Raw genomic sequence first — 20,496 nt, forward strand, 5'->3', positions numbered from 1 at the left:
TACAGCGCTATACAGCGTTGTGCCAACTTTTACAGCGCTCTACAGCGTTGTGCCACTTTTTATAGCGCTTTACAGCGTTCTGCCATTTTTTATAGCGCTTTATAGCGTTCTGCCACTTTTTACAGCGCTTTATAGCGTTATGCATATTAGCGATAAGAATTTATGCCTTTATTAAAGGCTTTGGCGTTTTTTTTTAATAGCTATAAATAATGGTTATAAGATAATTATAATGCGAAAAAGAAAAGATTTGCAATACGCAAATAAATGCAATACGAAAATAATTGCAATGCGAAGATAATTATAATGCGAAAATGGTTAAAATTACTTTTATTTTTAATACTGGTGCCAGCCGCGCGCAGGGTATGCTTTAAATCAACGGGGCCCCGTCGATGTATTGGGAGCCGAATTCGCCTTGCTGATTACCAAAACTTTGAGTACGTTAAGCCCACCACCCTTTTACTTCATCAATGATTTTTGGCACAACATTATTTGTATTATTTACTGTAACTGCACAAGAGAAGTCCCTAGGATTCTTGCATGTGATGGCCGACAGGTCTCTGCTACTCCCTCGGGTACTTTTGCAACAAAGGTTCTGGGATCTTTTCTGCTCTGCAGTTGATGATTACTGACTTAGCTTGACGACTAATCATGAATAGTGATATATTCTGGGCTGGCTAGCATGCAACTATTGTGGTGCGCGATATACCGCGAGGCCATAACTGCGAAATTAGGAGCTTCGCACCACGCTCAAGCCAATGTAAAGTTATATACGCCACTTTTCCACAACAATGATCCAATAAGGAGGATAGCATTCACACAGAAAATTTTGATGTTATAGCAACGTCTTTGTACCGTAAATCTAAAATCGTGAATCAAACCAATGTGTGGCGTGGATAACGCCCAGTGTATACTACACCTTGGAACAGCCATCACTTTTCTGTCATACTCTCTTCGCTGTCTTTGACACCTTCAGCGATATCTGTGGCTTTTCCAGACCCCGCGAAGGCTACGTGCCACTGTTTATTGTCTCGTGGGAGGAGTTCCACCTGAACATCTTGACGTGGAAGGCGAATACCGCCATTAGTTTGCGTATATCCACCAGTAGACCACTGCCCATTGACGGCCTTGATGTCAAAGCGCAGAAGCATCATGCTGGCAAATGCCAAGATCTCGGTAGCCACGAAGTGGCGTCCGGGGCAGAGAGTAGCACCTCCACCAAAGACTCGGAATGCTACTGGGTTGTGCGTCCTTGTTCCGGGCATTTTGAGGAATCGCTTGTGGTAGAACTCGTTCACATTCGGGCCCCACGCCAAAGAAGACGTGTGCTGGATCTTACCTGGGATCATGACCGTTGCGCCCCTACTTTGGCGTTAGTCGGATTTTTCAACACGATGTACGAAAACAAGCATCATGTACAAGGCAGATCCGGTAAATAAGCGACAGCGTAGCACATTGTGGTAACTTACTTCTTTAAGAGGTATTTCCCGTCCAGCATATGATCCTCCACCACAGCCCGCATCGCGAGGTCAATGCTATGGAACCGCATCGCTTCTTGCATCGTCGAGACCATGATGGGGCATGAGTTCTTGACATATGTCAAATCCAAATGGGCCTGACCATCTTTCTCGCTGACTGCTCCGTGGAGCTCCCGCCGGCAGTCTGCAAGAACGACAGGATCCGAAACGATGTGGTACAGTGTCCAGAATGCCGCCGGCATGGTATTAGCAATCAAGGCGAAGATACCGCCAGCTTCCATTTTTGCCACATCCTTTTCAGACACACCATGCTCTCGTGGGCACGAATATCTGCCCCGAGCAAAAGCGGATGATCCTGTCTCGAGACCCCCTCTGGCATAGTACTTTTCAAAGGCTTCAGTTATTGTCTCCAGTGCTTCGAGAGGCTTCTTGGCAAAAATCGGTTTCATAAAACCCATGAGCAGTCTGAGCAGGCCAGCTTGGAGGTCACTGTTCCTTTTAGTTTACATGCTTAGGAAAAGGATCTGATACTTGGTTGGTACTTACTAGTAGACTGTACGGACTTTGGCATCATTGAACGGGTTCAGAGGACCATAGATAGCACCGGTAGTGGCCATCATAGCCTCATGTGAAGCCCACTCGAAAAGATTCGCCGTCTTGGGTTCTTGCGCGGCACAGATCGCGCTAAAGGAATTGTTAAGGATATCCACCACCTCGGTATTCAGTTGATCCAGGTTTGGTCCTGGAGCAAGCGAATTCTTGCTCTCGGTTGTTAAGCGATGCACGAACCCGTGGTCCTCGATGGGATCGCGTCCCATGATTTCAAAGGCTTCTTTGCTAACGCCCATCAAATTTGAGAATGCTTTTACAACGAATGGTGCGGCGGTGAGTGTTCTCAATTGTTTGTGAATCGCGGGAATAAGAGATGTATCATTTACGACGTAGGCGCGAGTGCCCGGAAGCCTCAGTGTGTGAATTGGGTATCCATATTTGTCTCTATGTATATATGATTAGCCCTTACGTGGATGATGGCAGAAATCGGCTTCAAAAGCTAAACAACAAGTCTGAGTACGTTTAGCGATCACTTACCGTAAATACTCGTGAACCGTAGTCCATTTCATGAGCATTACGATAATGGGGCTCAAGAATGGAATCGCGGTCTCTACCATAGGTGGCTCTCTCGCATCTTGCGTGAGCCATAGCAAGGCCCATAGAAAAATGTAGAACCCGGCGAAGCCTACCACGGCAGCAGTGATATCAGAAATCATAGTGTTACTTGCGTTTGTGTGACGAAATGAAGATTGATGAACTAGATGACCGAAATGCAGTTGCGGAGTAGAAAGGTTTTACGACATGGAAATGACCAAAGTCTTTACGACTGTTGCATGCATGTAGCAGCTTTAGATCTAAGTCCTCACCGTCATATTGACTTAGCCTCCACCTATAGAATTGGTTGTGAGAATGCTGTAGCGGACGCACCTAGGCATAGAATAACCTGGACCGTAAATGAACTATGCCGGCGGGGCTATCCAACAGGAAAGACACGTGATGAACCCTAAAAGAAGTACAGTCACATAGGTCACGCAAATTGACGATTGAGATCGTACCTAGAGTATACCAGGACTACCCGAATAGGTTTAGTCGAAAATGTTCATCCATGCTTACAAGTGGTGGCACCACCGTTTCGTGACATTAAAGTATGAAGGATCGAAGGACTCAGGAGTATCAAAGTATCATCTTGCGCTCGGATCAGACTCCTAGCAATTTCCCCCCCAAGGCGCTTGCAGGTCGCAGTAGCTTGCGGAAGATGTTGTCGCGCTGATCTGAGTATGCTCATTGATACATGGCTTCAATATATCAAAGCGATACTACGAACGCCTGCGTAAGAATTGAGACCTGCTGTTCACCATATTCACGAAATCGTAGCACGAAACTGCCCATCATGATCTTTACACCACCTTCATGGCTCCCCGCTATTGAACAAGACCTGTCCAAAGTGGGGACAGTGGGAGACTTTGCGCTTCAAGGGACGCTGGGCAACGCCTCCGGCCCTAGGGTAGACGAGCCAACCTTTATTTCTGCTTCTACGCAGAAGGAGAGAACCCCGGCGCAGATCGCGCAGAACGTCGAGGCCTTGGCTGCTGGCCTTGCCCACGAATTGCAATGGTCTCCTAATGCACCCGCACAAGGCGGCAAAGTGGTTGCTATATTGTCCGAAAATACTGTAAGATCTTCAAACAAGGTGTTTTCTTTTACAGAGGGGCAATTTTCAACGTGGACCACAAGCTAAATAAATGTTTTGAAAGGTGGATTATCTGGTCTACTGCTGGGCGGTTCATCGTCTGAGAGGCACCTGTCTTCTTTTACACGGCACTACTTCGCCGCAGGAGAATGCAAAACATCTCCAGCGCAGTGACTGCAGAACCTTGATTGTGTCTCCTGCATTGCTTCAGTCTGGCCGTGCTGCTGCCGCTGCTGCTTCTACCAGCGAAGCAGGGATTAGAGTTTATCTGACAGAGCGGGTAGCCACTGACAGCGCCCAAGTCAATGTCAATGGCAATAGCGACACCGACCTCAAAACCATTGAAGAGCTTGTTAGCTTTGGGAAGACATTGAGCCCTCTCCCAGCGCTCGATTGGTCCCCTGAGGAGGCCCAATCCAGTATCGCATACCTCTGCGCGACCAGCGGAACCTCGGGGGTGCAGGTAACAAGCATCAGACTCTCATCCCTAGTGCGTACTTGACTAATTCCAACCTTTGATGCACAGAGACTGGCGCGTTTAAGCCATCGTGGAATTATACTCAATATCCTTCAGGTGTCTGCTCTGGAGAGCACGATCCGCCACCGGGATGTTGAAATTGTACTCGGCGTATTACCCCTAAGTCATGTCCAGGGCGTTATCGCGTCTCACGGTACAGTTTACCTGCGAGACCGTCTTATCTTGCACACGACTTTCGACATGAAGGCAGCCATGATGTCTATCCAAACCTATCGTATCAACAGACTGTACCTAGTACCGTCTGTGCTGGCCGCTCTCGTCGGGAACCAGTTCTTGTTTAAAATTTTCGACTTGTCGTCAGTCGACACAGTCTATGTAGGTGCTGGGAGTCTTAGCTCTGAGCTCTACGCCAAAACAAAGGCGGTACAGCCTAATTGGAATCTGGTTAATGGCTATGGTAATTCTAGACTCGCTGACCTAAGCAGCACAAGTACAGTGCTAACAGAACATATTTTCAGGCCTCACAGAAAGCTCCATGGTTGTTGCCATGAGCAGCTCGCAAGAGCCTGGCCCAGGCCCCGTAGGAATCCTGCTACCCTTGTATCAGGCACGTCTTCGACGAGAGGATGGGAGTGATGTTGAAGCTTTTGACGAACCGGGCGAGCTGCTCCTATCATCCCCGAACCAGGCCTCTGGATACATAGGAGACGAAGAGGCTGCCACAGCTACGTTTAGAGACGGCTGGTTGCACACTGGCGACGTGGCAATTTTCCGGCAGAGCCCCCGAGGCGACTCGCATCTGTACATTGTCGACCGGCTGAGGGACATGATCAAAGTCAAGGTAAGCAATCCCGAGTAGCTTTAAATGCTGATCATACTGACACCGATACGAAAACCAGGGTATGCAAGTTTCCCCAGTTGCCATTGAGGAGTGCCTGCGACAGCATCCTGGGGTTGCCGACGTAGCAGTAATTGGAGTACCGGATAACGTGGCTGGCGAACGAGCCAAAGCGTTCGTAGTCCCCATGAAGAATCCCGACCCAACAGCAAAGCCTGCCGATCCTGAGACGCTCTTTGAGCAGTGGGATGAGCACGTCCAGAGCAAGTTGACAGAGCCGCACTGGTTACGTGGACGTTACGAGCTGTTGGAAGCGCTCCCTCGTAATACGTCAGGCAAAGTGGCCAAAGGTCTTTTGCGGGCTATGTAAGCGTGTTGAAGCAATTTAGATGTTTATTAAGATTTTCTATCAGACTAGTAGTTCATGGACACTGAATTGATAAAATGGACTTTGCACCATACCATATCACCAACTTTCATTATCCACGTTGCGATTTGCTTCTGTCTCCTGAATGCTTCTGCGCAACCTCCCTGGTAGCATTTTGTGAGTTTTTATTAGGTGCTAGGCACCAACGCTAGGTACCTACTAGTACCTAAATCTCCCCACAGCTGCTACAGCTTTCCGCCTTCTTCTTTCACCACCCACTTTATGTAGTAGCTAGGTAGTACTTTTGCCTATCAGATCAAAAGAATGTTGTGACACCACCTGCACTTTATTGAAGGATTACAGGATCAAATGACGCCTTCATGTCCTGGCATCACGTGATAATCCCAAGCGTTTTATCAGCTACTAAGATCGATTGGATAATACATATTTGCGGCAATCCTGACCAAATCCATCAATTTCAGTTGCACTAACATCTAAACAGGCAATAGATGGCTCCCGTAATGTGTGTGTGCGTGTATGTGTTGAGAATTGAGCAAGCCATCTAGTCTTATAGTTGTGACTGCAGATAGTAGGCCCGGTGGTGTTTGCATGCTCAATCTGTATCCTAATAGACCGTCATCATAATTACTTTGGAAATTATTTTCACTGAATAGAACGCGATGGGCCACCGTAGGTTGACTAGCCAGGTTAGTGACCTGCATCGGGGCACAGTATTGGGACAAAATCAGTGCACATCCTTGCTGGATTCCAGCGTCGGATGTTCCATCTACGACATGTCTAATAAGCAGTTTCCTGAGGACGAAATTCCATCAGATATGGCGTACCGTACAATCAAAGACAACTTGGTTGATGATGGGGCTCCCACTCTCAAGTAAGTACGATACTAATTACCTTAGCTCGACACTCGAATGAACGTGTACTGATTCTGGTACTAAAAGTCTCGGATCTTTCGTAACGACATATATGGAAGATGAGGCCAAGAAACTCATCATTGACTCGTTGAGCAAGAACCTGGCGAACCATGAAGCCTATCCCGTAACTACCGACCTCCAGAATCGCTGCCTCGACATGATTGCTCAACTCTTCAACGTGCCAACCAATGGGGAGCCAGATGTCACCGCTGTAGGAACCAGTACTGTGGGGTCATCAGAAGCAATCCTTTTGGCTACGCTCGCAATGAAGAAGCGGTGGATCAATAGACAAAGGTCCGCCGGCAAAGACGTCAGTAGACCAAATTTGATTATGAGTTCTGCTGTGCAGGTATGTTGGAAGAAGGCGATGCTGTACTTTGACGTCGAGCCGAAATACATATATTGTACCAAAGAACGATGGACTATGGATGCAATAGAGGCTGTTGAGCTTGTGGACGAAAACACGATTGGCATTTGTGCGATTCTGGGAACGACCTATACCGGCGAGTACGAAGACATCAAAGCCATCAATGATTTACTAGCCGAACGGGACCTAGATGTTCCAATTCATGTCGACGCGGCCTCGGGAGGATTCGTTGCTCCCTTTATTGAACCCGACCTACTTTGGGACTTTCGCCTTGAGAAGGTCGCATCGATCAATGTTTCTGGCCACAAGTATGGTCTTGTCTATGCTGGAATTGGTTGGATTATATGGCGTGGACGAGAATATTTACCTAAAGGTAGGACGAATCTTGCCTACTCCTTGACTTGTATTTTGTGTCTGATATGTTTGGCAGAACTCACCTTCAACATCAATTACCTTGGCACAGAGCAATCTTCACTCACACTCAACTTTTCACGTGGCGCCTCACCCATTGTCAGTCAATATTACAACTTTATCCGTCTCGGTAGACAAGGCTATCGCCGGGTTATGCTCAACCTGCTGCGAACGACAGAGTATCTGGCCACAAAACTAAAAGACTTGGACTGCTTCATAATCATGTCCAAGCGACACGGAAGGGGCCTTCCACTTATTGCTTTACGTCTCGATCCGGCCAAAAGCTATGCCTTCGACGAGTTCACCATATACCACGAGCTCCGCCAGCAAGGTGGTTGGATTGTACCGGCGTACACTATGGCACCGCATGCCGAGGACCTGAAGATGCTTCGGATAGTGATTCGGGAAGAGTTCTCGTACGCTTTGTGCGACGCTTTGGTTGCAGACTTTCGTGCGGTCCTTGGTCGTTTGTGCAAGAGTAAATTTACGCCACTGGCACAAAAAGAAATCCATGCTATCGATACGGCGGTTATAATAGTATAAGTACTTGAGGGGCTTGACCAAATATAGCATCTTTATGCGTGTCATGGCGCGATAGGGTCCAGTACAGCTTCCCCGCACCCACAAACGGCTTTTCGCCCTTTTTTGATCTGACTTTTTCGGAATTATTCCCTGCTAATTGTACATTGAGAAATCTTCTTTAAAGGTTATCAATCTCATGACCCCGTAGCTCGGATGTACTCATTGCTTTTTACTCTTTGTTTTTCCCGTTGATTCTACGTATACCAGGTACTTACCAAGCAGGCCCCTGGCCTTAGAATCTGGTTTTAGACGGGGTAGGTAAAGATACATAAGATTCATAAGCTGTATGTATAGATTGAGTCGAACGGATGAGGTTGAATTAGCGAGGCTCCAAACATGTCTTGACCAGATTACTTACACGTTAATGGTTGAGGCTGTCGAAGCAGGCGGCTCGTTTTTCTTTTTTTCTTTGTTTTATAATTGGACTGACCAAACATAACACGCCCAGTAAGGCTGACCAAAGGTAGTCAGGTATTTCTTTGTGCGCACGACATCAGGCGGCGCAGCTAACTGGCTGGGGGTGGCTGTGTAAAATTGCTGAATTTCATTGGCTCGCATCAACGGCTGCAAGCTCACTTCTCTCACCGAAAGCGTTCAGAAAAGAAAAACAGCGAATAAACATGGTGACAGCATGCCATGGTGGTGGAGTGTCACGTCCGAGTGGCTGGCGGATCTCCAAAGTGCATGGCCGTACATGGCTGTGCATGGCCGGCAACGTCGATGTCCGTGGCCCTGTGGATTGGTTCTTTCTATACACAAATTCTTCCTATGATGTCGATCAAAAGTTGTAAATAAAAGGTCATTTATCCTTCGAGGATAACCACCTATGTACTCATTAGTGACTGCAGCCCATTCCTGGTCAATTTGAAGCTGAAAGGCGATCAGGCTGTGCCGTGGCTCCTGGGGTCAGTTGGGGATTAGTCATGCGTGAGTACTGGCTGCATCCCAATGCTACCTTGCAACGAAGATCATGACCTAAACTCTGCACCTCTGCACCATGTGTACGACACTGGGTCGGTTCTTCTGGGTGAGGTTCGACTTGGGGCTGGATACTCTTAATGGAATCCGCGGGAACGAGAAACCCGTCTGATAGCTTTAAAGATACAACACCCCAAGTTTACCACTATATTCTGACTCTCGTAATTTCCGTCTCCAACACTAATTACGAGGTACACAATCACATGCAGGATCATGCGATCCTGATTCTATTACTCGTTAACTAACAAGTGCACAGGTTTCATAATTGTTTGGCCGCGGTTCTGATAAATAAAAGGCATTGAGCCATCAATACTATGTACCTTGGCCTATGCTTTTGCATGGAATTTTGGCTCCATCTTACGCCAAAAGGATCTCCAATTTTGATTAAACAACATGATCCAACAAGATTTCCAAGACTCGCATAGCGGCGACATAGACCAGGCGGGGTCATCAAACACCACATCAACGACACCGTGGGAGGCGCTACAATTTCTGCCCAGAACTCCGCCTGGAGTCGCCGAACATGAAATGACAAACGTGGAAAAAACGAGTCTCAAGAATCGAAAACAGCGGCCCGGTATTTGGCGACAGTGGTGGGCGGAGATTCTAAACACCGTCCTGATGATTGGCTCGCTATGCGGGATGGTAGGTGTCCTGTACCAAAACCAGGACAAGCCACTGCCAGACTTACCATTCACAATATCGATTAATACCGTTGTTTCTATTTTGAGCACAGTCTTGAAGGCCTCCGCTGGATTGATTCTGGCGGAAGGTATCAGTGACTTGAAGTGGAAGTGGTTTCGAATCAACAGATCACTGCACGATTTGGCCGTCTTCGACATGGCAAGTCGCGGTCCTTGGGGGTGCTTGCGATTACTCATCCGCCCTCGTGGAACGCATTTCATTGCCTCCCTTGGGGCCGCCCTGATTATTATGATACTGGCAATGGACCCATTTATACAACAGCTCATTCAATTTTATGACTGCAAAATGATAAGCACAACGACCAATGCCACACTCCCGCGATCGATGCTTTATGAAGAAGCTGGACAACACATAAGTCCTAACAGCTACCCACCCGCGACACCTGTATTGGGCTTCGTTGATCAAGGGCTCTACAACCCCCAGGACATCAAGACGCCGTTCATATGTGCGACTGGCAATTGCACTTTTGACAATACATACTCAACACTGGGTTTCTGTGCTACCTGTGAAGACATGAATAGCCAGATGAGGATCTTCAATGTCACTACTGGCTATGATACATTCACAAATGCCGCCGGCGAGACGGTATTGGTGCCCAAAGTCATGACCAACACGACGCTTCCATCTGGCTCTTATACTTCAATCGGCCAATTGGACAGTTCCAATGGATGGTTTAGGATAAACGCTACCTCAGATGGGTGGATTGACGTCATACAAGCATCACTCGCGTGGTCCGGAGGAGACGAGCATTTGCAAACCGACCATCACCTGGCAACAGTCATCAGACCTGATCCAGGCGGCTGCAATATTGCATCCGATAACAATACGTGGGCATGCAGTGGGTTTGGAGGGGCGGGAGCCGCTCGATGCAAGATCAGGCCTTGTGTCAAGTCATACAATGCAGCAGTTGATCAAGGAGAGATCACGGAGACTTTGGTTAAAAGACCGGCACAAATGTATCGTGCGGATATGGGATCGCGACCTTGGTTAGCAGCAGATGTCAAATGCGCTGGCTCTGAAGCAGTTTCTCACTTGCAAAACGCAGGTTTTCGCATTGCAGATGACGATATCATCATACCCTGGAACGTTATGGTGAACGAGAGGTGACTCTTCCCGAGCTTTTCATACTCTTAAGAAATGTTTGTCGCTAACGATGAGTAGCGATGGAACCGCCTCAATTTATGTGGAATCCGATGGCGACAGCTTGGATAACGTCACCGTACCTGGCCCTCCCTTGATAAACACCAGCCTGCCCCTGGATATCATCCCCGCGAACTGCCTGTACCAGATGACCTACGCCGCTGGGTCTTCCATCCTGGACTACATCAATGAATACTTCGCTGGCGCGATCGTCCCCTCATCAAACGACGTTGGAGTCTTTGGGTCGCCTCAGCTTCGTGTCGTCTTCAATGACACCTACGCCAACTTCGACAGCGTCAATGCTATATTTGATCGCGTGGCTGAGGCCCTCACCGTTCGGGTTCGAACATACAACAATAGCGACTCGCCAGATTTCCGACCAGCTTCCGGAAAAGTGTTTGTAGAGCAGACGTGTGTGTCGGTCAGGTGGCCGTTTTTGGTCTTTCCAATCGTAGTGGTAGTTTTGACGACTGTGTTCCTCGCTTCCATTGTTGGATACGCAGCTCTGGGGAAGGCCGGTGCGGTCGCGGCCGGGTGGAAGTCATCAATTTTACCAATGGCCTTCAATGGTTTGACCATGGACAGATCTGTGTCGGAAAGCGTGGGTGGCAAAATTGGGCTTAGCAGTAGCTTGGACACAATGGAGAGCGTCGCAAGGAGGACCGTGGCCCGGATCACCGATTCAACCGATATAGACTGAGTATTATGTTTCAATTTAATTTTTAAAGCCATATAAAATAATAATTAAAGATAAACATACACTTCTATAGAAGATACTAATGATAAACAAACAAATGCATGAATGGGCTGCCACTTCATGACAATGTTTGAACCATCATGGATAATCGATCTTTAGATGTGCCTACATCGCCCCGGGGAACGGACTGTGGTGCCTTCAAATCCTGGGCCAGGAACTCGAAATTGGAAATCAGGCTATATAGGATCTGTCGCATCACTACCACGTGCATTAGCCTCAGATCCTAAGGGACGACGAGTCAAAGAAGATTGGCTCCACGGCGAAACGTACTATAATCGGTCAAGTGATTGCCCAAGCACATCCGGGGGCCAGAACAGAACGGCCACAGGACCCTGTCCGGCTCGTGTGACGACTTTGCCTCGAACTGCCCATCGTGGTTCAGCCATCGCTCAGGAACCCACTTGTCGGCATCCGACCAAATGCACGGGTCTCGGTGCAGAAACCATTGATACGTATTCACGCGGACGCCGCCGGGGATGTGGTTAAACTCCCCAAGACGAACGGTGCGGTCATGGGGAGTGATGCGAGGCAAAGGCGTACCGTTGGGCCGCATTCGGAACGACTCGCTGATGACCGCGCTGAGGTAGTGCAGCTCACCCAAGGTGGCAGCGGAAGGAAGCGCCGATAGATCCTTTGATCTAAGCCTTCGCACTTCTTCGCGCAGCTTTCTTTGAGCCGTTTGGTTCTCACCTATGAAGCGCAGGGTATATGCCAGCATGAGGCCGACGACCTCGTGGGCACTTGCTGCTCATGGTTGATGGTTAGAAGTGGCTGTGCTAAAATAAACCCGCGTATAGATCAGTACTCACATAGGTGGTCGAATAATTCGCTGGCAATCATTTTCATCTTGGACTCCGAGTCAAGAATTGGATATTCGTCATCTACGCATTTCTTTATCTGCGCGTAGACAACAGGGTAAGCCCCAGATTCTGGTAAAGGCGGCTGGGCACGGTCCAGGGTGGTGTTTGCCGCGGAGCACATGCGCAGTGTCCACGCCTCGAGGTATTCTCTGGCCAGCTGGTATCTCTTATTCCTCCCGAGCGGCGACCAACCGCACTTTGTTAACACATTGGACACCCAGGGAGCTTCCTTTTTCCAAAACGCTTCTGCAGGGTAACGGTCATCATAGAAGGAAGCAATTGTATCAATTTGTGAAAGGTCGTCTAATAGATTAGTTCCAGCGTCAAGTCCGAAAATAAAACTTGTAATAATGTCAAAGGACAAGGACCAGCTAAGGCGCAACATGCAAAATGACTGTGCACTATCGGCCATTTGTGTCAGTAGTGGTAGAAACCGTTCGTGAATCACGGTCTCGGTGATGGCGGCTAGATGTGGCGAGTTCCGGATGAACGTCTTGGTATATACACCCGCAACACGACGTCGGCGAACAGCATGGTCGGCACGAAGCTTGCTTGAAAAGGCATTGTCAACACTAAGGAAAAGAAAGTCTCACGTCAGTAAAGGAAAAGCAAAGGTGAGGAAAACATAAATAATCACCCGTGGTATTGGTAGTACTCATAGTAATCTGGTTTATCCATGCCACCGCCATATATGGTCCGGACGCCGTCATAGCAACTGACGCTGACATCTCGTGGGCCAACTCGCACAACCGAACCCAATCTCTGATGTGTTTCATGCAGCACCTCTAGCTCGCATCCACGATATCTGGTGTACAGGATCCATATTGAAGAGATTGAGGAGCTCCAATGTGCATTGGGGATCCGAGAGAGGGGGGAGAAAATTATTTGCCAAACCCATGAGCCTAGCAGATACAAGGCGGAAGAAAGGCCCACGACGGGTATGAGAAACGCGGCAAGCATGACCGTCTATTCAAGAGGAAGAATTATCCATGTCCAATTTGAAAATTGTAATGAGACCGACCATGTTAGAAAAATAGCCATTAGATGTTGGTGACGTCTGACACTTGGGTGAGAGCACCGATCAAATGGCTATTGATTAAATGATGGAATTTCGTGTAAGTAATTACAGTCTCACCCAAAACGGAGGAGAAGATTGAAAATCGAAGGGCATTACGTAAGAAAAATAAGTCTGAGATCCCGCAATCCTACAATTTCGCGCCTAAACGCGAGACGCCATCGGGAAATATAGATGTATTTATCAGCGCATTTTCTTAAAACAAAAGGTATCAGCCTTTACTTTCCCTGTGATGGATGTGACTTTAAAGGAAAAACTCATTAAAGTGTATAAACTGCTACGATACAATTCACAGTGACTCTTGGTGAACAAGAAAGAGGTTGCGGAACATAGTCTGTGTGATTGCACTCTAGCAGTTACTAGGCACTATTCAAACTCCAACAAAGCTCTTCGTCTTGGATCCGCTGATTGGGCCTAATACGGCCGTTTGAATAGCGACGGATTCGGTTACAGCTCCCTCTAGCTACATGAACGTTGCGAGCCGTAGTCCGGCTAAAGGTAGCGCCGCATCGAGGACACCGACATGTCGGCCGGGCGGTTGACTTTTCCCTGAGATGGCGTCTTAGGTTGCTCCTGTTGGTGAACTTCCGCCCATTGCACCCGTGCTCCCAGCAACGAAGGTCTGCGTCGGATTGTTGTATAACTTGGCCACTAGCAATGACTGGTCCTTGACTGGGAGTTGCTGTAGACGTGGCTTGCTCTTGATATGATGATACAATAGGGTCGTCTGCAAGAGACTGTAGTTCTTCGTAGAATTCCGATGAATCGTCGGTCTCACTGTCATCTTCGTCTTCTTCCTCTTCACTTTCCTCTCCATGGTCATATTCATCTCCATCGACGCTCTGGTTGTTCACCATCACCTCCTCTATCTCGTCAGAGTCAGATTCGTCATCATCCTCACTATCATCATCTTCCATTTCATCCTCGTCGTCTGCCATCCTATCCTCGTCCCCTGACTCTTCGTCCTCAGTATCCGTCTCAGGTCTGGTCTTCCGAGAATCATTGTGTGCACCAGGCGGAACTCCCCCGCTCAGTAATGGCGGGAAACTTTGACCGAGGAAATCCAGGTCTCTTCCTTCCAGGGCATTCAGGACCCACATGACGGACCGAAATAATTCAATATCCTCTCGCAGCGTCGAGGACTCCATTGTGGGTGCGTAGTATGTCGTCTTGAGTTACAACTCAAACTGAGGCGCTCAATTCCAATGCCTTGAAAAAATTGTCTGCTCATATTCCTAGTCTGGTCGCAGAAAATAATAATAAGGCAACCCTGTCAAACAAGTCTGGCACAGGCCATACGCACATCCCAATGGAACTTCCTAAAGGCTCAAACTAAAAATAGTCTCAAATTCAAACGAGACCTGATTGGGCTACCCTACTTGCCCATCACATTATAGTGAGTATTTGCTTCTCACCTAGTCTCCTCGGCGCCGAACCGTGTTCAACTTGTATGGAAAGCGTGGTGCCACCCAGGGATGAAACAAGTCTTTAGGCTGGGCTATGCTGCTTTGCCCCACCTTCGAGCTGTATACATACGAAGCATACAGACCTACCTTGGCTCGTGAATCTTGGCAGTAATACTACTTAGCAGAGCTGTGGCTTTTCAAAATTTATCCGTCGTTACTTTCTGTTCCTATATTTATGACAATTCGTGCCGTCGTTAGCGATGTCCAAAGCGGCTTCAAGTGACTGAAGCCACCGTGGTGCCACCAGTCCAACATGCTGACAATGGGCAACATTCCATGCAGCATGCGCAACGGAAGTCAGCGCATGGCAAATCCCATCAGATCCTAAAAATTCTAAGCATGTCTCACCCCATGGCAACGCACATATCGCCGTATCCTAGGTACTGGTGAGCGATAGGTAGTAACTACTATGACTGCCAATTGACGACAACGACCCTGTCCCGGATCCCGACACCTTCGATCAAGAGATATTGGATCCGCCCCCAAGACTTGAAACAAATCATTCAATCAATCGACCAATACACCTTTGATCGTTTCCATCACCGTTGGAGAGGGAAGGATAGCAGATGATACCAGAGACATGCTATACCAGCGCCAGCAGTCGTTAGCACCGCAATGCTCGATTGACGTCGAAGGTGTCTGGGGCCCTCGCGTCCATGGTTGTGGGAATGATTTCGACCTGACGCTGCTCTTTCAGGAGGTCGTGTTGTCCATCGCGCCTCTGGGCATCGCCATCTGCCTGGCGGCGTGGCGCATATGGCATCTATGGCAACAAGACGTGATTGTCGCGTCGCCGCTGCTGCATCGATTGAAAATGGTGAGCACCTCGGATTCATTGTTACGATCCTTTAGGTAGTTCTTGCGCTAATGGTAATCCATGCTCCAGGGTGGCTACTCCCTGTTGGCACTACTACAGATGGTGCTATTCGTAGCCCAGGTCTCGCTTCAGACACCTCTGACCAGAGCTACGACTGCGGCTTCCTGCCTGGGAGTGGTTGGCTCTTTGGTCCTTGGGCTTGCCTCCCATCTCGAGCACGAGCGCTCGGTCCGTGCGTCGACACTGTTGCTCCTGTATCTAGGGTATTCCATACCGGTTGACGCCATGCGTGCCCGTACGCTCTGGAGCATGCCTCGCGATGTTGTTCCCGTAGCCGCCGTATTCACGACATTCGTGGTATGTAAACTTGTAGTCCTCGTCTTGGAACGCGCACGAAAAGTGATTCGAGTAGGAAGTCGCCAACCGACCCCTGATGAGCGAGCAGACATTGTGTCGCGCGGTTTCCTGTGGTGGCTGCTCCCTATGTTTAGTCTAGGTAAAAAGAAGCTACCGTTGACGGCTGAAGCTCTTCCAGACATCGAGCCCAAGTTGACTCGACCCGGTGACATTCGCGTTGAAGACGATGGAGACGATGATGAGCGCTTGAGCAAGCTGTCCATCTTTCATCACCTGTTCGCCGTGCGGGGATGGCTACTAATGAGTGCCATTCCGCCGAGGCTTTGCTATACTGGGTTCCTCTTCGCACAGCCATTCTTGGTGCAAAGAGCGACGGAATTCATGTTCGAGCCATTCGACTCAAACACTTATAAAATTGGCGGAAGCTTGATCGCAGCATACGTCGTGGTGTACGTAGGAATAGGAGTAAGAAGCCGTTCCCAGCATATGCTGCCATTTACCATGCAGTGTTCATCCTGTGATAAGGACTAACACACACAGGTGACTCAAGCTTTCTACCGTCAATGCACTGCACGTGCCATCACTGCTATACGCGCGGATCTAGTAAACAAGATCTATAGCCACACTTTGAAACTCGACATCTCGTCCCATTTCCGCGAGTCAGCGTCGACCCTGATGAGCTCCGATGTCGAGCGATTTGCAACTGGATCACGCAACATGCACGAGTGTTGGGGCTGTCTAATCGAGGTTGCCCTGGGCTTGTGGCTTCTCCAGCAGCAGCTAGGCGTTGCTATTGCTGCAACAGGTGGACTGACTGCCGCATTTATCGGACTCACTTGTTTGATTGTGGCGCCCGTAGGCGCCCGACAAAATGCTTGGCTCAAGAGCGTAGAGACGCGCATCACTGCTACGACCCAGAGTCTCAAGGCCATCAAAGGTGTCAAAATGACAGGTGTCACAGGAACTATTCGTGAGGACATACTGAGGCTCCGAAAAGCGGAAATCCTCGGGTTGAGAAAATTCCGAAATATCTTGTTAGTGGTCGCATGGGCAGGCTGGATTCCCGTCATAATGGCCCCCATTGTTGGCTTCACCATATACAATGTTGTTCTTGGTCCGCAATCCGGACGCGTGCTCACTCCCGCTATGGTATACCGATGCTTGACCCTTTTTAGCATCTTTGGCAACGCAGTCGGTAGCTTCATTGACAGTGCAGTCAATACCGTCACTGCCATTGCTGCTCTCCAGCGGATTGACTCTTTCCTTCATGGCGACAATGCGCGTCTGGATCATCGGGCACTTCTGCAATCTCAATCTCCACAAGAAGATGAAATGAATCTGCTCTTTCCACGACTACGCCCGGCAATTCCCTGGATACAGCTGCACAGACTGAGCTTTGGTGGCAGGGGCCCTTCACCAGCTCTTCGACTCCATCACGCTTTCGCAGGTTGGAATGCCGATGCTCCGCTAATTGTCCAAGATGTTAATCTGGAGCTGACGGCACCATCAGTTGTTGCAGTCGTTGGCCCCACGGGTAGCGGAAAATCAACTCTACTGCAACTGCTCCTGGGTGAAACAAGGTGCGCGGCTGGCTCGGTTGCCGTCTCGAATATGCGAATCGGCTACTGTAGCCAGACCCCGTGGCTCACTAATGACTCTATTAGAAACAACATTATAGGGTCGGACGTTTTCGAAGAAGAATGGTACAATACCGTCATCCAGGCGACTGCACTGGAGCAGGATATCAACATGATGGCATCCCGTGACAATACAGTTGTTGGAAACGATGGAAGCAACCTTAGCGGGGGTCAAAAGAAGAGGGTTGCTCTTGCACGAGCGGTCTACACGAGAGCGCCGATTGTCATCCTAGATGATGCATTCAACGGCCTTGACGGTCGCACCGAGTCATCAGTCCTACTCGCTCTACTCGGCCGTCAAGGCTTGCTACGTAAGCAGAAGAGCTTGGTGATATGGGCAACCAGTTCCGGTAAGTGAGCGAGTATCAATGGCATTTTGGGATGACAAATCTGACAATCGGAGCAGTCCAGCAGGCTTGGGTCGCTGATCGCGTTATTTCCCTCACTGATAGCGGCAGCGTCAGGAAGAGAGATTCTTTGTTGATGGCAGTCACTAGGACTCATGCCTTGCAGGAACGTAATTTCAAAGACCAAGACGAAGACGACGACGAGATTGATGGGTTTGAAAGGCGCCCTTTCTCAACCATGGAGCTCGTCCAGGGCCTTGTTCTTGGCTCCCTGCCAAAAGATGTGGCATCGACGAGCAACGCGCACGCGGCTGCCAGCGATACACTCGTGTACAAATATTATATCGGCGTATCAGGCAAAAGAAATTTTCTCATCTTCATAATCATGTGTATCATATTCGTGATTGGGATCACGTTCAACCGTTGAGTCTCCCTCCCATCAAATTGGGGTCAATCACTCTAGACGACGAAAAGCTAACGGATTGGCCATCTGACATAGAGATTTGGGTAATTCGCTGGGCCGAAAACAATATTCTCCATACGTACGATAACCAGGCGTATTATATCGGAATGTATTTTGGCGCTGGCACCATGCAGCTGATTGCTTGGACTGGAGCAGCTTTGTATGTTCTCGTTCCAACACTGTTCAATTGTCGAATGGAATTGACTGAAAAACTGCAGGTTCTTCCTTACGAGCATATCTGAGAAGTCTGCCAACCGCTGCCATGTAGCTCTTCTGGATACCGTCCTAAGGTTGGTTCCGTGTATCTATAATCTTGTTCCGCAGAGTTATGGGTTTCCTTATCAATGGCAATCGACTAATCATGAGACCAGGGCGCCGATGTCTTTCTTCGACTCTACGACTGCTGGAGAAACCATCAACAGATTCAGCCAAGACCTGCAGCTCCTTGACACGGAACTTCCGTATACACTGGTAGGGGCTACCCTCCAATTTCTGACTGCTCTTGGCCAATTTGCCATCATCATATATGGTTCTCCTTGGTCCGGCCTGACACTTCCCGTTGTCGGCGTCGCACTATACCTGCTTCAGCGAGCATATCTCCCAACCTCGCGTCAACTACGCTTACTGGAAATAGAAGCCAAGGGGCCCTTGTTCTCCCACTTTCTCGAAACACTCAACGGCCTCTCAACTATCCGCGCACTGCGATGGACAAAGGCTTTTGTGCACAGGAACCGGGATTTGGTAATGGTCAGCCAAAAGCCGTTCTATCTGCTATTTTCGGCACAGAACTGGCTAAATCTGGTCCTCGATATGATTACAGCAGGGATCGCCGTAACTATAATGTGTGTGGGAGTAGCCACAAAGGACCAGGGAAACTCGACCCTGGGATTGGCCTTGTTCAGTACGGCAGGCTTTGGCGCGTCGGCCAAGAACATGATCCAGCACTGGACCCAACTTGAAATCAGTATGGGTGCCGTGGAACGAGTGCGTCTGTTCACTCAAGGGACTGCAGCCGAGAGACATGCCGACAAGGAGAAAAGTGATCCCAGATCGTGGTACAGGAGCGGGAGTATCGAGTTTCAAAACGTATCGGCTAGATACACGTAAGTACCAACTCGACTTCGCCCTGAATCTTTGTTGGGTGGCCTTTAAATAAGTGCATAGTCCATCTTCATTGCTTATCCTCCGCAAAATTTCGTTTTACATCAAGCCGGGTCAGCGTTATGCGGTCTGCGGTAGAACGGGCTGGTATGTCGACATTTTATAAGAATATTGGTAAAAGCTTAGAATGCTACGGACGCTGACCGGTACACCTGTAGTGGCAAAAGCACATTGCTGGGGACACTGTTACGCCTCGTCACTATAGAAAGTGGGACTATACTTGTAGACGGTGCCGACATTTCGAAAATGAACCCAGACCAAGTCCGATCAAGATTCATAACGCTGCCCCAGGAGCCACTTTTGATTCACGGAACGTTGCGCCACAACATGCAGCTTTACAGGCGCGACTGCACCGACCAAGACATTATAGATGCACTCGACGAGTTCGGCCTATGGCAGACGGTTCAATCCAAGGGCGGGCTCGACGCACCTTATACGGAAGATCTCCTGTCCCATGGGCAAAAGCAGCTCTTTTGTTTTGCCAGATCTACCCTGCAAAACGGCAACATTGTCATCCTTGACGAGCCTTCGAGCCAAGCTGACCGATCGACCGAGGAGAAGATGGAGGATGCTATTCGGGAAAGATTCAAGCATCAAACGGTCTTGTGCGTCGCGCATAAGTTGAGCACCATTTTGAGCTTTGATACTGTCATTGTCATGGATGCGGGATCGATCGTCGAGACGGGCAGCCCGTACGCGTTGCTGCAGGACAAGTGGTCGTTGTTCTCTACGCTGATGCGGTCGCAGCGTGCTCAAGAGGATTAGCTAGAGAGGTCAATAATTAATCAAGAATCCGCGTGAAACGATTGGTGAGTATACTTGGGAAATTCCGATTAGATACTCGTCTTCGTCTATATTTGGCAGTATACTGGTCCCTTTACAATTGTTGTTGCTTGGGGATATGTCGTTGCTGATGCTATTGATTGTTTGTATGCGAGCAATGCACCTGGTACAAGGATTACGCGGTTTTAGGTGCAAGTGGTAGCCTGTAGAGTGCGTAAGGTACCTTTAGTACCTAGCCTTAACACCTAAAAGGCACTG

General features: G+C 48.8%; 8 protein-coding genes across 8 annotated transcripts; 5 read left to right on the plus strand and 3 right to left on the minus strand.

Annotated features, from left to right (window-relative positions):
• Window positions 1-929: 929 nt before the first annotated feature.
• On the minus strand, window positions 930-2,743 carry PFICI_00141 (uncharacterized protein; the record flags this gene model as incomplete). Its single annotated transcript, XM_007828722.1, has 4 exons — window positions 930-1,359; window positions 1,467-1,964; window positions 2,022-2,471; window positions 2,565-2,743. The coding sequence occupies 4 exons, from the start codon at window positions 2,741-2,743 to the stop codon at window positions 930-932; spliced, it is 1,557 nt and encodes a 518-aa protein (XP_007826913.1).
• Window positions 2,744-3,417: 674 nt separating this feature from the next.
• PFICI_00142 (uncharacterized protein) lies at window positions 3,418-5,403 on the plus strand (the record flags this gene model as incomplete). Its single annotated transcript, XM_007828723.1, has 5 exons — window positions 3,418-3,699; window positions 3,782-4,180; window positions 4,244-4,652; window positions 4,714-5,036; window positions 5,095-5,403. The coding sequence occupies 5 exons, from the start codon at window positions 3,418-3,420 to the stop codon at window positions 5,401-5,403; spliced, it is 1,722 nt and encodes a 573-aa protein (XP_007826914.1).
• A 791-nt stretch (window positions 5,404-6,194) lies between these two features.
• Window positions 6,195-7,653, plus strand: PFICI_00143 (uncharacterized protein; the record flags this gene model as incomplete). Its single annotated transcript, XM_007828724.1, has 3 exons — window positions 6,195-6,292; window positions 6,360-7,072; window positions 7,130-7,653. 3 exons carry the CDS (start codon window positions 6,195-6,197, stop codon window positions 7,651-7,653), a joined length of 1,335 nt encoding a protein of 444 aa, XP_007826915.1.
• Window positions 7,654-9,063: 1,410 nt separating this feature from the next.
• On the plus strand, window positions 9,064-10,482 carry PFICI_00144 (uncharacterized protein; the record flags this gene model as incomplete). Its single annotated transcript, XM_007828725.1, has 1 exon — window positions 9,064-10,482. One exon carries the CDS (start codon window positions 9,064-9,066, stop codon window positions 10,480-10,482), a length of 1,419 nt encoding a protein of 472 aa, XP_007826916.1.
• Window positions 10,483-10,528: 46 nt separating this feature from the next.
• On the plus strand, window positions 10,529-11,215 carry PFICI_00145 (uncharacterized protein; the record flags this gene model as incomplete). The annotated part of the gene is made up of 1 exon (XM_007828726.1): window positions 10,529-11,215. The coding sequence occupies one exon, from the start codon at window positions 10,529-10,531 to the stop codon at window positions 11,213-11,215; it is 687 nt and encodes a 228-aa protein (XP_007826917.1).
• Window positions 11,216-11,510: 295 nt separating this feature from the next.
• On the minus strand, window positions 11,511-12,544 carry PFICI_00146 (uncharacterized protein; the record flags this gene model as incomplete). The annotated part of the gene is made up of 2 exons (XM_007828727.1): window positions 11,511-12,016; window positions 12,082-12,544. The coding sequence occupies 2 exons, from the start codon at window positions 12,542-12,544 to the stop codon at window positions 11,511-11,513; spliced, it is 969 nt and encodes a 322-aa protein (XP_007826918.1).
• Window positions 12,545-13,566: 1,022 nt separating this feature from the next.
• On the minus strand, window positions 13,567-14,355 carry PFICI_00147 (uncharacterized protein; the record flags this gene model as incomplete). Its single annotated transcript, XM_007828728.1, has 1 exon — window positions 13,567-14,355. One exon carries the CDS (start codon window positions 14,353-14,355, stop codon window positions 13,567-13,569), a length of 789 nt encoding a protein of 262 aa, XP_007826919.1.
• An 898-nt stretch (window positions 14,356-15,253) lies between these two features.
• On the plus strand, window positions 15,254-20,220 carry PFICI_00148 (uncharacterized protein; the record flags this gene model as incomplete). Its single annotated transcript, XM_007828729.1, has 8 exons — window positions 15,254-15,490; window positions 15,560-16,312; window positions 16,388-17,834; window positions 17,888-18,253; window positions 18,331-18,454; window positions 18,513-19,397; window positions 19,459-19,542; window positions 19,614-20,220. The coding sequence occupies 8 exons, from the start codon at window positions 15,254-15,256 to the stop codon at window positions 20,218-20,220; spliced, it is 4,503 nt and encodes a 1,500-aa protein (XP_007826920.1).
• Window positions 20,221-20,496: the final 276 nt, after the last annotated feature.

The sequence above is a fragment of the Pestalotiopsis fici genome (assembly GCF_000516985.1).
Source record: "Pestalotiopsis fici W106-1 unplaced genomic scaffold PFICI_Scf_1, whole genome shotgun sequence".
Lineage (NCBI taxonomy): Eukaryota > Fungi > Ascomycota > Sordariomycetes > Amphisphaeriales > Sporocadaceae > Pestalotiopsis > Pestalotiopsis fici.